This window comes from Heterocephalus glaber, unplaced genomic scaffold, assembly GCF_053883595.1.
Source record: "Heterocephalus glaber isolate CG9 unplaced genomic scaffold, H.glaber_assembly_v1.0 deba00001428, whole genome shotgun sequence".
In the NCBI taxonomy this organism is placed as follows: Eukaryota; Metazoa; Chordata; class Mammalia; order Rodentia; family Bathyergidae; genus Heterocephalus; species Heterocephalus glaber.
In genome coordinates this window covers 28,422,558-28,436,132 of record NW_028258293.1, presented here as the reverse complement: position 1 = coordinate 28,436,132, position 13,575 = coordinate 28,422,558, and the positions used below count along the sequence as shown (strand labels likewise).

The window sequence follows — 13,575 nt, the reverse complement described above, 5'->3', positions numbered from 1 at the left end:
ATCATCTGGAGTTATCACCATCTGAGGAACAAGGGTTGGTAAGGGAGGACCAAGTCAAGTTATTCCAGGGAAGTGGATGAGCTTATCGATAAGGAGGCTGCAGAGGTTCAGGTGAGAAAAACAGGGTTCCACTTCAAGGCTTTATAGATTTTGCAAGTCATTTCCTCCCTCTGGGCTTCAGTTTCCTCATCTACAAAACGAGGAAGGCCTTGCTTTGGTAACTATGAGACTCCTGGGAGCAGCAGAGGAGAATGTGTCTGGCAAGATAAATTATGATAGGTCGGAGAAAGCAGGTGAAAGGCAGGTCTGAGGAATTCGAGGCAGGGCCGAAGACTTAGGAAAGAAGTAGTAGAGTCCTTCCAGCACGGTCTCAGCCCCGCCTCCTCACTTTCTTTCCTGTCCCCTCCCCTCAGAGTGCGACGCGCCACACTTCGCAAGGCGGCTACCATAAGCCGCTTCCCATAGCTCAAAGGGCTCGAGGGACCTCCCCCGTCGCCACTTCACTCCCGTCCCTGCCCGCCTTCTGCCTCTTGGGATTGGCTGGTCGCGTAAGTGACGTAACGCTCCATTTTTTTTTTTTCTACTCCTCAATTATCTCTGACTCGGTTCCGCCTCCTCTTTGCTTCTGCTGACGTAAGCGGAAACGTAACCTGCTCGGGTTTCGGCTGCGCCGGGGCGCCGGTCGAGTTGGGTAGACCAAAAGGCCCTGGCGGGGGCGCGCACGCACAGACGCACGCACTCCGGCGGCCGGCCAGAAGGCAGGCTCGCGCCCGGGCTCGCCCCGCGCCGCGCCAGAGCTCGCGCACTCAGCAGGTTGGGCTGCGGCGGCGGCAGCTGTGTAGCTGAGGTGCTGCGTGCTAAAGGTTCCGGGCGCGTCTGCAGCTACGGCTCTGGCACCTTCTGCGTCTCTCTCCACAGTCTCAGTGTCGGGTGTTGAGGAAAGGAACGGCGCTAGCCTCGGGAACCCCGCGCACCCCATTAGTTGCCTCCGACACCGCCCTCCTTTCCTTCCCACCCGCGGGCCTTGCTCGGAGCCAGGCGACTCTGCGGGGAGGCGAGGCGACGGCTGTCCGTCTGTGGAGAGTCCTGCTGCCCTCCAGCCTTGCTCCTCCGTCCGTCCTGCAGGGGCCGAGAAAGCTCGGCGCCCTCCCTTTCGCCTTCTTCGTCAGCCGGTGGGAGCGGCGTCGGTCCGCGAAGTCTCTGGGCTGAGTCGGTGGCAGCTCCTCCGGCTTCATCATGTCCGCAGGCGGAGACTTCGGGAATCCGCTGAGGAAATTTAAGCTGGTGTTCCTGGGGGAGCAGAGCGGTGAGTGCGCGCCGGCTGCCGCTTCCCCACACCGCCCCCAGTGCGGCCCTTCGGCTCGCCGCGGGTCCCCGCCGGCCTCTTGTCAGCGCCGGGTTCCACCCACCCCTTCCCCCGGCTCCTCAGCGCCAGGATCTGTCGGCCAGATTTTTACCCCCAGCCCTCAGGCCCTTTGGTTCCGACTCAGCAGTCCCCGTTCCCCGCTGCCCGGCCCTCTCCCATCGGTCTGCCCCCCCTTCCCAGCCTGAGTCTTCTGTCCATCCCTTTCTTCCTCCGGCCTCCATCGGCTCCCTTTCCCCGACTCTTTCTTGAGCCCCACCCTTACTCCTTGCTCTTTCTCAGTTTGTCAGCGACTTGAGGCCCAGCCAGGAAGCCCCATTCCTGGGAACCGGCTCTCTTCAACCTCGGGCCCGGAGGGTGGGATCTGGGCGTTGTTTTCCCTAGAGACTTGCCCCGAGAAATGCAGATCTTCTGGAAGGTGCCAAGTGGTGGTTGTAGGAAAAAAAAATCTGGAATGGTTTTCTCCTAGGTGGGAAATTAGCCTAGGTTGTAGAGGAAATATATCTGAATTGGAGGCGACTTGAACGTGGGGTTCTTGGAGGTGAGAGGGATGGCGTTGGCAGTGACGATTCCTGGGGTTGGGCTGTGGCTTGTTGAAAAAGCTCATTTTCTTCTCTGGACTTTCATCACTGACAATTCTTTTGGCAGTGTTGATGCTTTTTCTGTCTCTGCCAGATGCTATGTCATGATCGTTTTACTGGGATTTTTCACATCTCATCTCCCTATTTTCTCCTTTCAACGTGAAACAGCGTTTGGTTCTCATGGTGGTGCAAACAGGAATTACTGGGGAAATGTTAATTCATTTCTTCTAGAGTATTTTAATTATATATTTAGGATTTATGTGAGAAAAGGGTTAGAATAAGGAACATCTTTGTTTTGTAGGGTTTCCTTTGGGTTATGGAGCAGGAATAGATTCATCATCTATCTAAATTAGGTTTTAATACCATTTGAGCTAAGTGATTTTCTTTTATGTCTAATATTTCGTAGTATCTTATGAGTGAAATTATGCCATTTACCTGGTCTGGGTTCTGCTGTCGCTGTATTAGGGTACAGTACAAGATTCAAATTTTGTGCTGGTTGTCTCTAAGATTATTTATAGTAATAGCAGTTTTATGCTGTATTATACAAATTTAGCAGTAATTCAGAGATTATCACATCCTTTTTCTCTCACACTTTTCTTGACCATCTTTAAAATTCAAACATTGAGAATTTAATTCCAAGTCATCAAACATTGACTATCTACTAGGTGTCTTAGGTGACGTTATAGAAAATTATTTGTTTTGACTGGAAGGCATGTAACTGCTATAAAGTCATAGCTTTTATTACTATCTTGAACTATTTATATTAATTTGTATGGCATTACAGCAGGGTAATAATACTCTGAAAAATCGACTCCAGTTTGACCTGGGAAATAGTTTTTCTTCTTTCATATCTTCCCCTACCCCTCTCCCCCAACTTTTTTTTTTTTTTTTTCCAGTACCAGGGATTGAACCCAGGGCCTTCCCACTAAATTACATCCCAGCCTCTTTTTTTTTTTTTTTTTTGGAATAAAGAGCTTCACAAAGTTGCTAATTGCCCAAACAGGACTGGAACTTGCAGTCCTCCTGTCTCAAACTCCCAGAGTATTGGGTTTACAAGGGTATACCACTACATCCTGATTTACTGGGGTGGGGAGGATACTTCTCCCTGTTTTGCTTTGTTTTGTTTTGTTTTTTGGTGGTACTAGAGATGAACCCAGGGCCTTGCACGTGCTAGGCAAGTGCTGTACCACTGATTTATACCCCAGCCCTGTTTTTGCTTAGGGATTTTCCTTCGGTAAGTATAAGCTTGTTTTTTTAGGTGAGTACTTGGTGGGACCTATGAAGTTGATCCCGGTCCAGCTATTATATGGCAATTTCTGGACAATGCCATATATAAAATATAGCTTATTGGTCATCATTTATAAATAGACTCTAAAGTGCTTATTGGGTACTCTGGGGATATTACTGGTTTATGTTGTGATGCAAAGCTACTTAGTTTGCATGAAAAATCCATTAATCTGTCTAGGAAATTTTTTGCATGAAGAGCTCTTAAGTATCTGCACGTTTCCTTTGAGTTTTTTGAGTACTGTATTTATGTTCCCAATCATGTTGCAGAGTTTTATGGCTTCTCATTTCTTTCTTTAAGCCTTTACTAACTCCTCCCGTTTATTGCCTCACCCCACTCCCTCCCCCAGATAATTCTTGAAGCCTTGCTATAGATTTTTTAAAAAAAAAAATTTTTTTTGTTTGTTTATTTTTTTGAGACAGGGTCCCAAAACCTCTGTAGTTCAGACTGGCCTTGAACTCACTATGTAGTCCAGGCTGTTCTCAACTGTCAGCGATCCACCTGCCTCATCCACCAGAGTGCAAGGATTTCAGGCACACTCCACTGCGCCCAGCACTTTGTATTTTTAGAACAGGTTTAGACTTATAGAAACATTGAGAGAATAGTGTAGGGGGTTCTCCTATGCCTCTTTGCCTAGTTTCCTCCATTATTAATATTTTAGTGTGGTACATTTGTTAATTAATGAACCAGTATTGATATATTATGAATTAAATTTCATAGTTCATTCATATTTCCTTGGTTTTTACCTAATGGCCTTTTTTCTGTTTCAGCTTTTCATTCAGAATAACACATTACGTTAAAATTGTCATGTCTCCTTAGGCTACACTTAGTGTTTCTTTAGGATTATGTTTACATGCTTTTTGCGCTGTGGAACTGTGAGGTCAATTATCTTCTGAGGTTACTATTGTATATTGGTAAGTGGTGTCATCCTGTAGCTTTGACAATGAAAGATTGATCTTTGTTTTTATGGTTGGTGTCTGTAATTTTCTTATGCATTAGCAAAGGTCTGTAGAATCTTATGTCATGTTAATGTAATTCTTTCTGAATTATTTATTTTTAGGTCTGTTAGAATTCCACAATTCAGTTTTCAAAGCTATCATCTGTGGCAGAGTTTTATTTCCTTAATAACTTGTACCACATTTATACTTATCTTTTTTTTTTTTTTTTTTTGGGTACCGGGGATCGAACTCGGGTCCTTGCGCTTGTGTAGCAGGCCTTGAAACCACTGAGCTAAATCCCCAGCCCAATACTTATCTTTTTATTTTTTGTTTTTGTCTGTTTCTCACAGCAGAATGTAAGTCCCATGAAGATTAAAAAAAAAACTATCATTTTTTTTGTTCATTGTATCCTCGTTGCTTATAATAGTGCCCAGCTTGTAGTAAATGCTCAGAAATATTTGGTGAATGATGGTTAAAATCTAATAGTAACCAAAGCTAGTAACCTATAGTATACTTTTTGCTATGAAGAGGTCTACATTTTTCCTTATGAAATTAATGGTTTAACAATAACATTTTATGCTTCTATCACTTCATTGTATACTCCAGATGCTGAGAAGTAGGGTAGAGAAACCAAAAATTTAGTGGCTAAACCACTCCCCCAAATGACCCACATTTTATACTTTTGTTTTTGTTTTGAGACAGGGTCTTGCTGTGTAGTTCTGGCTGACCTTGAACTCACTGTGTAGCCCAGGCAGGCCTTGAACTCCTGGCAGTCCTCCTGCCTCACCTTCCCAAGTGCTGGAATTACAAGCGTGTGCCACTGTGCCTGGCTTTTATACTTTTTTTGGAGCTGAACAAAATTCTTGCTTTGATAAAGCTGTTAAGTTATTTGTTATTAGTGTAACATGTAAAAATATGTCAAATTATATTAAAGGTGTGTATTCATGAAATGATTGGTTATTAGCTAGACCAACTTTTAGCTTATCAAATTTTTTTTAGTTTATCAAAAATTTAAGGTGCTAAGCTTTGTAGTGAAGATGAATTGTTTGAGGATATGCAATAGATTGAGTTAATGACATCAGTCTTGGTAATCTTCATACAAATCTCTTGTGGTTTGTCTGTATTTCATTATTATACCTGCCCTAATAGAGCAGTGGCAGAGGCACTTCTAGGAATCTCCTTAAATGGTTTACAGTAGATTTTACTATATACTGTATACAAGTGTTAGCTGTTAATTAGGAAATATAATGGCAGGGAGAAGCACACACCTACTGCTGTTCCTTCACTTTATATTGCCCATTTTATGTCTCTTTAGAATTGCAATATGCTAGGTAGGGAAAAAGTGTCATGAGTCTAATAGTACTGAACAGCTCATACTATATTCTAGATCATATTGTTTGTATTGTGTTACATATTAATGTATATAAATTCCCTGTGAATTTCTTATGAATAGACTGTATGAAACCACTTGACTAGCAGTTTTTTTTTTCCCAGTGCTGGGGATCGAACTCAGGACCTTATGCTCTTGAGGCAGGCACGGCCACCACTGAGTTAAATCCGCAGGTTGACCAGTAGTTTTTAATACACACACACACACACACACACACACACACACACACACACACACACACACACACACACACACACATATATATATATATATATATATTTTTTTTTTTTTTTTTTTTTTTTTGGTACCGGGAATCAAACTAAGGACCTTGCACTTGTCAGGCAGGCACGGCACGGCACCACTGAGCTACATCCCTGGCCCTGGCAGTAAACATTTGGTAAATATTTACTAATCAGTTCCCATGTACCTGGCTCTCTTAGAAAAAGTATATTTATTAGCTAATTGAAACTCTACCATAACTATATAGATTCTATTATTTTTATAGATAGGGAAACTGAAACATAAAGAAATGCTGAGTAATTTACCAGAAATCAGTGACCAGTGCTGACATGAAACCCAAACTTTGTACTCTTTTTTTTTTTTTTTTTGGTACCGGGGATCAAACTTGGGACCTTGCGCTTGCGAGGCAGGCAGCAGAACCACTGAGCTAAATCCCTGGCCCAAACTTTGTACTCTTAATCATTAGATCTACTGTTTAGTTTTAAGTCTTCAAAACAAGATATGGATATTCCCCTTGAGTATCCTAATTTAACAGTATGAAGCTCCAAGAGGATACAAGTGGCTTGATACTATCTAACCTCCTAGATCTCAGAATGTAGTCCACTGAGCCCTAGGGATTTCCCAAGATCTTTTTGAGGGGGAGTCTACAAATCCTCATGGGATCTAAATCATTTTAGTTTAAAATTTAAAAAAATTTTTATTAGTACATATTTGAAGTATAAAATGACAATATTCATCTTGGGGAGTTGTTGCACATACATAACACAGTTTCATTTTTTTCCATTTCCTTGCCCTCCCCTCCCTCCTTCCCTCCATCTCTTGGTTATTTGTATAATATTAAGATGGTGTATGGCTTTTCCATTCTTTATTCCTCACTAGTATATAGTGGAGTTTCCAAGAGCCTACCTGTTATGTGATATTACGACAGACTGAGTGCCCAAGCAGCTGTGAGGCTCTAGTTATCTTTATTAAATAAAGAGATTTGTAAATATGTAAAACGGTGCCTCTCTTTTTTTTTTTTGTACTGGGGAATCGAAGTCGGGTCCTTGCGCTTGCGCAGCAGGCGGCGAAACCACTGAGCTAAATCCCCGGCCCAACAGTGCCTCTTTTTAACTAAACTTTTGTTTGCAAATAGTTCTTTTTCATAAAAATGATTATATTAACATGTAATGGGTTTGTTACTGTTGTTTTTAAAACTGTTTTACGCTTTAAAATTTTCTCAATTTTTGATACAGTAAATACCGATATAAACTACTTAAACAGAAGTCTTTGGGATCCTCAGCAATTTGTAAGAGCATACAGGCGTTTTGAGGAAAAAAAACATAAGCTGGATGCTTATGTGGTGCAGTCCTTGTGATCTGAGGAAAGCTGAGGCAAGAGAATCAGAAGTTCAAACCCTGCCTCAACAAAGCGAGCCTCTCCCTCTAAATATGTAAAAAATAAAGCTGAGGATGTAGTTCAGTGGTAGAGATAGCAGGATTGAGGCCAGCCTAGGTAATTTAGCAAGACTTTGTCTCAAAACAACAGCAACAAAAAACAAAGCAAAACAAAAACCCAGCTGGCTGGGGATGTAACCTAGCACTAGAGAGCTTGCTTTGCTTGTGTGAGGCCTTGGCTTGAATCCCTAGTACCCAAGGCCTTCACACTGAGCTACATCCTCAACCTTTTTTATTTTTTATGTATTTGAGGCAGGATCTTACTAAATTGCCCAGGTGGGACTTGAACTTGTGATTCTCCCTCCTCAGCCTCTCAAAACACTGGGATTACAGGCTTGTGCCATAAAACCTAATTGTATTTTCATTTTATATGGTGAGTACTAGGTTTATGTCTTTGGAATTTCAAGTTGAGAACTCATGTTAGTTTTAAGAAATTTTCTTGTGAGATATAGTATCCTCTTTCCATTTTTCAGTTCTCTGTAAATTTTTTTTTTTTTGGTTTGCTTTTTTGAGACAGGGTCTCACTGTGTAATTCAGGCTAGCCTTGAACTCACCACGTAGCCCAGGTTGGCCTTGAACTCATGTGATCCTGCCTCACACTCCTGAGGGCTAGGATTACAGGTGTGTGCCACTATGCTTGGCTTCCTGTCCTTTTTAAAAAGCATGCTTTATATAATAAAATTAAAACCGATTCATTTGCACTCATCCTCATGGTACTGTTCCTCACAGTAGCCAGAAGACATAGGCAACCAAAGTGTCCATCCACAGATGAATGGATAAACAAAATACAAGATAGAGGCTAGGGATGTAGTTCAGTGTTAGAATGCTCGTTTAGCCCTGGTGTTTGGTACGGGGGATCGAACTCTGGACCTTGCACTTGCGAGGCAGGTGCCGGAACCACTGAGCTAAATCCCTGGCCCTAGCCCTGGGGTTTGATGCCTAGCACCACACACACACACACACACACACACACACACAAACACACACACACACAGGAAGTATACTGTGCATACAATGGAATATTATTGTTACTTTTGTTGTGGTGCTAGAGATTGAACCCAGGGCCTTACACATGCTAAGCCAGTACTGTACCACTGGGCTACATCCCTAGGTTGCAATGGGATATTATTTAGCCCTAAAAAAGGCAGGAAATTGTGACACATGGTATGGCATGGATGAGACATCCCTCCTCCCCCCAGATTAAGGGCACATTCCCGCAAGATTTCCCCCCTTTTTTAGATGCCAGTTTAAAGAAGCAGGTTCTCAGATTAATCATAACTTCTGTCCTAGTTGGATACAAATTAGAGGTTCTAGAACTCTTGTTTTTTGATCATTTGCTGGAATGCTTACAAAACTCAGGGTAACATTTTACTGACATTTACCTACTTATTATAAAGGATACAAAAAAATAGCTAGACTAAAAAGATGCCTGGGTGCTAGGTGTGGGAAAGGGTCATGGGCTTCCATTCTGTCTCCAATCCACTTACCATCTCTGTATAGAAACCCAGTAGCTTTCTAGATTTTGTCTTTAGGGGGTTTATGGAAGCTTATACTAGGCATGAACTATTGGTGAGTTGCTCAGCCTTCAGTCTCTTCCTTCTCCAAAGATGGGGCTGAAAGTTCTAGTCCTCAATAATCACAGGGTTTGTTTGTTCTTTTGCCTTTCAGTTTCCCATCCATTAGGGATTTCCAAAAGTCACCTCATTAACCTAAACTCAGGCGTGGTTAAAATGGGTTTGCTAGGGTGAATAAAAGGTGGTACTTTTACTTTTATCACTTAGAAGCTGTATGCCAGGAACTGTGTAGTAGACCACAGTATATATTTCCATTATATCATGTAGCTCATCTCCAAATCCATATGTTGAACTTGTACCTCCAGTATCTCAGAATGTGAGGGTTGATGGAGATAATAGTTAGGATGAGTTCATAGTGGCTTTGATCCTAGCAAAATACGTGGTTGGTGTCAGAATGCCATGTGAAGATAACATTAGAGGTCAAGTTGATATGCCAAGGATTGCTAGCAAACTGCCAAAAACTAGAGGTAAGATTGAAATAGATTCTTCCTCCCACACCTCAGAAGGAACTAACCCTGCTGACACTGATGAAGGATTTCTGGCCCCCAGAACTCTGAAACTATTAAGTCACTTGTGGCTGTACTTTATTATGGCATCCCTAGCAAGCTAAAATACTGCTTAATATCTCTTTGCAACTAAATATAAAACTCCATATAGCACTTGCTGACAGCAGAAATGGTTAATACTTATTTGTGTTTCCAATGAGACTTTTTTTAAAATTCATGCTACATTTCTATTTTTGAGTAAATCTGTTTTTAGGTTTTTTCTCCCTAGTATTAGTATATTTGTTTTCATACATAGTATAAACTAACTTTTGATTGGGCTGGGGATTTAGCTCAGTGGTTCTGCCGCCTGCCTCACAAGCGCAAGATCCTGAGTTCGATCCCCGGAACCAAAACAAAACCATTTGATTGTTTAGTATTTACCATGTCCTGTTGTGCTTTGCAGTTTTTTTAACTTAATTTTTTAAAAAATGTTTTTAACCTTATTTTTTGATTAGTACATATTTGTCATACATATTGATCACATTATCATAGGGAATTTGTACTCGTGCATAATATATCTTAGTTCTTTTTTTCCCCATTTCCCTCCCCTCCCTTCAACCATTCTTTCACTTGCTATTTACAAAAGCTTTGTTTCCATTTTTTCTTTCCATTCTTTTTTTTTCCTTTTCCCTCCCTTCCCTTCCTCCTCCCCTCTCCCGTGTTCCCCTTCCCATTTGAACATGTTCTTCCTACCTCTCAATATCTATCCTCCATGTGCTTTACACTTTTAATTCATTTAATCCTTAAAATCAACCCACTGAACTCCTTGGAGAAGTGATTGATTTTAGGACTGGAGCAGGGAAAATACAGGCCCCAAGGTATCTTGTGATGGCAGAAAGTTTAAGGAAATACTTAAATGGCGGGGTGTAGTGGCATACACTTGTAATCCCAGCACTTGAGAGGGTGAGGCAGGAGTTTGAGGCCAGCCTGGACTACACAGGGAGACCGTCTCAAAAAAAACAAAAAAGATGTTTAAGGAGAAAGGAGGCATGTTAAAAGTCCACACGAGTCAGTGTGAAAAAGGTCCCAATAGAGAAAGCTGGAATAATTTGAGCAACAAAATAAATCATAGTATTGCATTATAACCCACAGAATTAAAATATCTGTGAACCCATATTATAATAAAGGTGAAAGGAAAGCTCGTTCTTATAAAATAATTTCAATTAATATATGTAGATAGAATGAGGTAAATGGAAAATTTCTATTAAAATCTCCATTAGAACACCACAGAAATAATTGACTAGGTAAGATTCCTTTAATTAATATTAAAATTAGTGAGCAGAAGTTTGAGATCAGAATATTTACATAATCTCATGATATCTTTCCAGTATGGAGAAAGGCTTAAACTGAGTTAAGTCAGATATATGAATGAATTTCCTGACTGAAAGAGTTGTAGAAGTACTAGAGTGAAGTCAACTGGAGTGATTTCTCCTTAAACCAGATGGTAGTTAGAAGTGCCTTGTTTTATTTCCAAACACTTGGGGATTTTCTATTTTTCTTTATAATTTAGATTTCTGGCTAAATTGCACTTTGGTTGGAAAATAATATTTCAGTGTTAATGTTGTTGAGACTTTGTCTGTGACCTTACATGCTTTTGAGACTTTAACATTAAAACTGTTTTTTTTTTGGTGAATTGAATCTTCATCACCAATGTTCTACTACTAAAGTTGAATTTACTTTTTCTTTTCTTTCTTTTTTTTGTTTTGTTTTGCTTATTTGTTTGTTTCTGCTTTTGTTTCTTTTAAACACAAGGTCTTGCTATATTGCTCAGGCTGGTCGCAAACTCCTGGGCTCAAGTAATCTCTCTCACCCTCCTGTGAAGGTGGGACTACAGACATGTCCCTGGCTTTACTTTGATATTAATACGGATGCACCATCTTTCTTTGGGCTAGTGTTTTCTATCTTTTCAGTTTCAATCTTTTATTTTTTTTAAGCTTCAGTTGTACTGTACCTGAATAAGTAGCATCTAGTTAGGCTTTGTGTTTGATAAGCTGTTTTACAAATTGGAGCATTAGTACGTTTATGTTTAATAGAATTAAATTACTTATATATTTGGTTTTAAAATAAATCTACCTTAACTAGGTGCAGTGGCACACGCCTGTAATCCCAGCTACTCTGGAGGTTGAAGCAGGAGGATTTTAAGTTTGAGGCCACCCTACGACCTTGTCTCAGAAATACAAAAGACTAAATAAAAAAAGGATGGAAAAGTAGCTCAGTGTTAGAGTGCTTACCTAGATATACAAGTATTTGTGTTCAATTCCTGGTACCATGAAAAATAGCTGCTGTGTTAGTCAGCTTTCCATTGCTCTGTCAAAATACCTGAGAAATCCCACCACCTGCCTCACAAGTGCAAGGTCCTGAGTTTGATCCCTGGTACCAAAAAACCCAAACAAAATACCTGAGAAAAACAGTTTAAAGAAAGAAAGGTTTATTATGACTCAAGGTTGCAGAGGTTTCAGTCCATGGCTAGCTGGCTAATTGCTTTTAAACCTGTGGTGAGGCAGAAATATAGAAGAAGAGCATGGCGGAAGAAAGCTGCTCACCCCAACAGCCAGGAGACAGAGAAAGTGAGAGAACCAGAGAGGAAGAAGCTGGAGACCAGATAAAGTTCTGAAGGTTGCTCCTCCATGATTCCATTCCTTTAAACTTGGCCTCACCTCTTGTTTCCATAACTTTCCAATAGTGCCATCAAATTGGGTTAATCCACTGATAAAGTTAAAGCCCTCTTGTTCCAATCACTTCTCTCAGTCCCACCTCTAAACATTACTGCATTGGAGGTCAAGCCCTCCATACATTAGTCTTTGGGGGGACACTTTATATTTAAACCATAACTTTTTTTTTTTTTTTGGTACCTCAGGACCTTGCACTTGCGAGGCAGCCAGCGGAACCACTGAGCTAAATCCCCAGCTTCTAAACCATAACATTTACCATCTTATTTATATGCTTTCTTTTTTACCCTAGATAGTTATATTTTCTTTCTTTTGTTGTTTGAATTTATAGTCTTTTAAAAATCATTCCATATTAATTTGGAAGTTTTTTTTTTAAGTGATTACCCTAGAAGCTGTGCCATGCATTCTTTTTTTTGAAATGGGAACTCGCTATGTTGCCTTATGGTTTCAAACTTCTGTGCACAAGCAACCCTGCCTCAGCATCTGGAGTGGTAGGACTACAGGTGTACACCACCATACCCAGTCATGCCTGCTTGACTTATCAAAGTCTACAGTTAATTGGTACCTTTACTATTCTGGACAATGCAAGAACTTTAGAGCTCTTTAACTCTGCTTAACCACTCCTGACTTCTTACTAGTGGGGGGGGGGGCTGTGTGTGAAATTTAACAAAACATTTCAAATAATGGTTTAACTTTTTGAGAGAATCTTATTGAAATATGTATACAAATCAGATATAAAACTTGAATGAGAAAATGTGCTAGTGTTACTGACTGGAATATTCTCATCCTTCCAGAAGTTATTTCTTTCATAAATTGGTACATTTGACCTTCTGGTTTTATACCTCTCTTTGTTTATGGTACTGAGGACTGAACAATGGGCTTTGTTTGCACTGAGCTACACCCCAGACTCATTTTTATTTTTATTTGGAGGGTGAGTGCTGGGATTACAGGTGTGCACCAGTGTGCCTGACTTGAAGTTTCTTATTCATTCATTCAGTGCCAAGCAGGGACTGACATGAGGAGTACAGCTATGTAGAAGATGTAATTCCTGTTCCTCATATTACCATATATAGCTGGGAGAGGTAAACTAGGAAGTAAACATATGAACAAGATAATTTGAGATACTGTTAAGCATTTCTTCTTTAGCTTCATAAGAAAAAATAGATTATGCTTTACTTTAAATTTCTACTCTTAGATTTAAGTTTGGAAATAAAATTAATGCTAGCGTAGTGAGTGTGCTTCTACTCAGTTTGAGCTTTCCACTGGGCTGTTTGAGAGTACAGATTATTTTGACTCATCTTTTTATCCATATGATACATTCATAAAAGTATACTGAGTTTGTTGTGGGAATAAAAGTCAGCTGCCATCTACAATATTTGTTGAGATATACTGTTAGACTGAATGTAATTTTGAAAGGTAATTTACTTTTTCTTGCCTTTAGGCAAAACCATATAAGACAACAAATCTATAAACTCATAATGTAAACAGTAAAGCAAGGTTCCACAAAATTTCATTACATGAGAAAAAACTCAGAGGCTCCGAAGTACATTATGT

The 13,575-nt window shown here is 40.5% G+C and overlaps 1 protein-coding gene across 2 annotated transcripts in view; it reads left to right on the top strand.

The window, feature by feature from the left end:
* Window positions 1-621: 621 nt before the first annotated feature.
* Rab6a (RAB6A, member RAS oncogene family) overlaps window positions 622-13,575 on the top strand; it is a 66,175-nt gene continuing 53,221 nt past the window's right edge. The window contains exon 1 of one of the 2 annotated variants that reach the window (XM_013065020.3): window positions 622-1,306. In XM_013065020.3, coding sequence (XP_012920474.1) covers window positions 1,237-1,306 — 70 coding nt within the window. In that variant the 5' untranslated portion in view covers window positions 622-1,236. The remainder of the gene's footprint in view (window positions 1,307-13,575) is intronic. The other variant, XM_013065021.3, reaches the window with a different exon arrangement.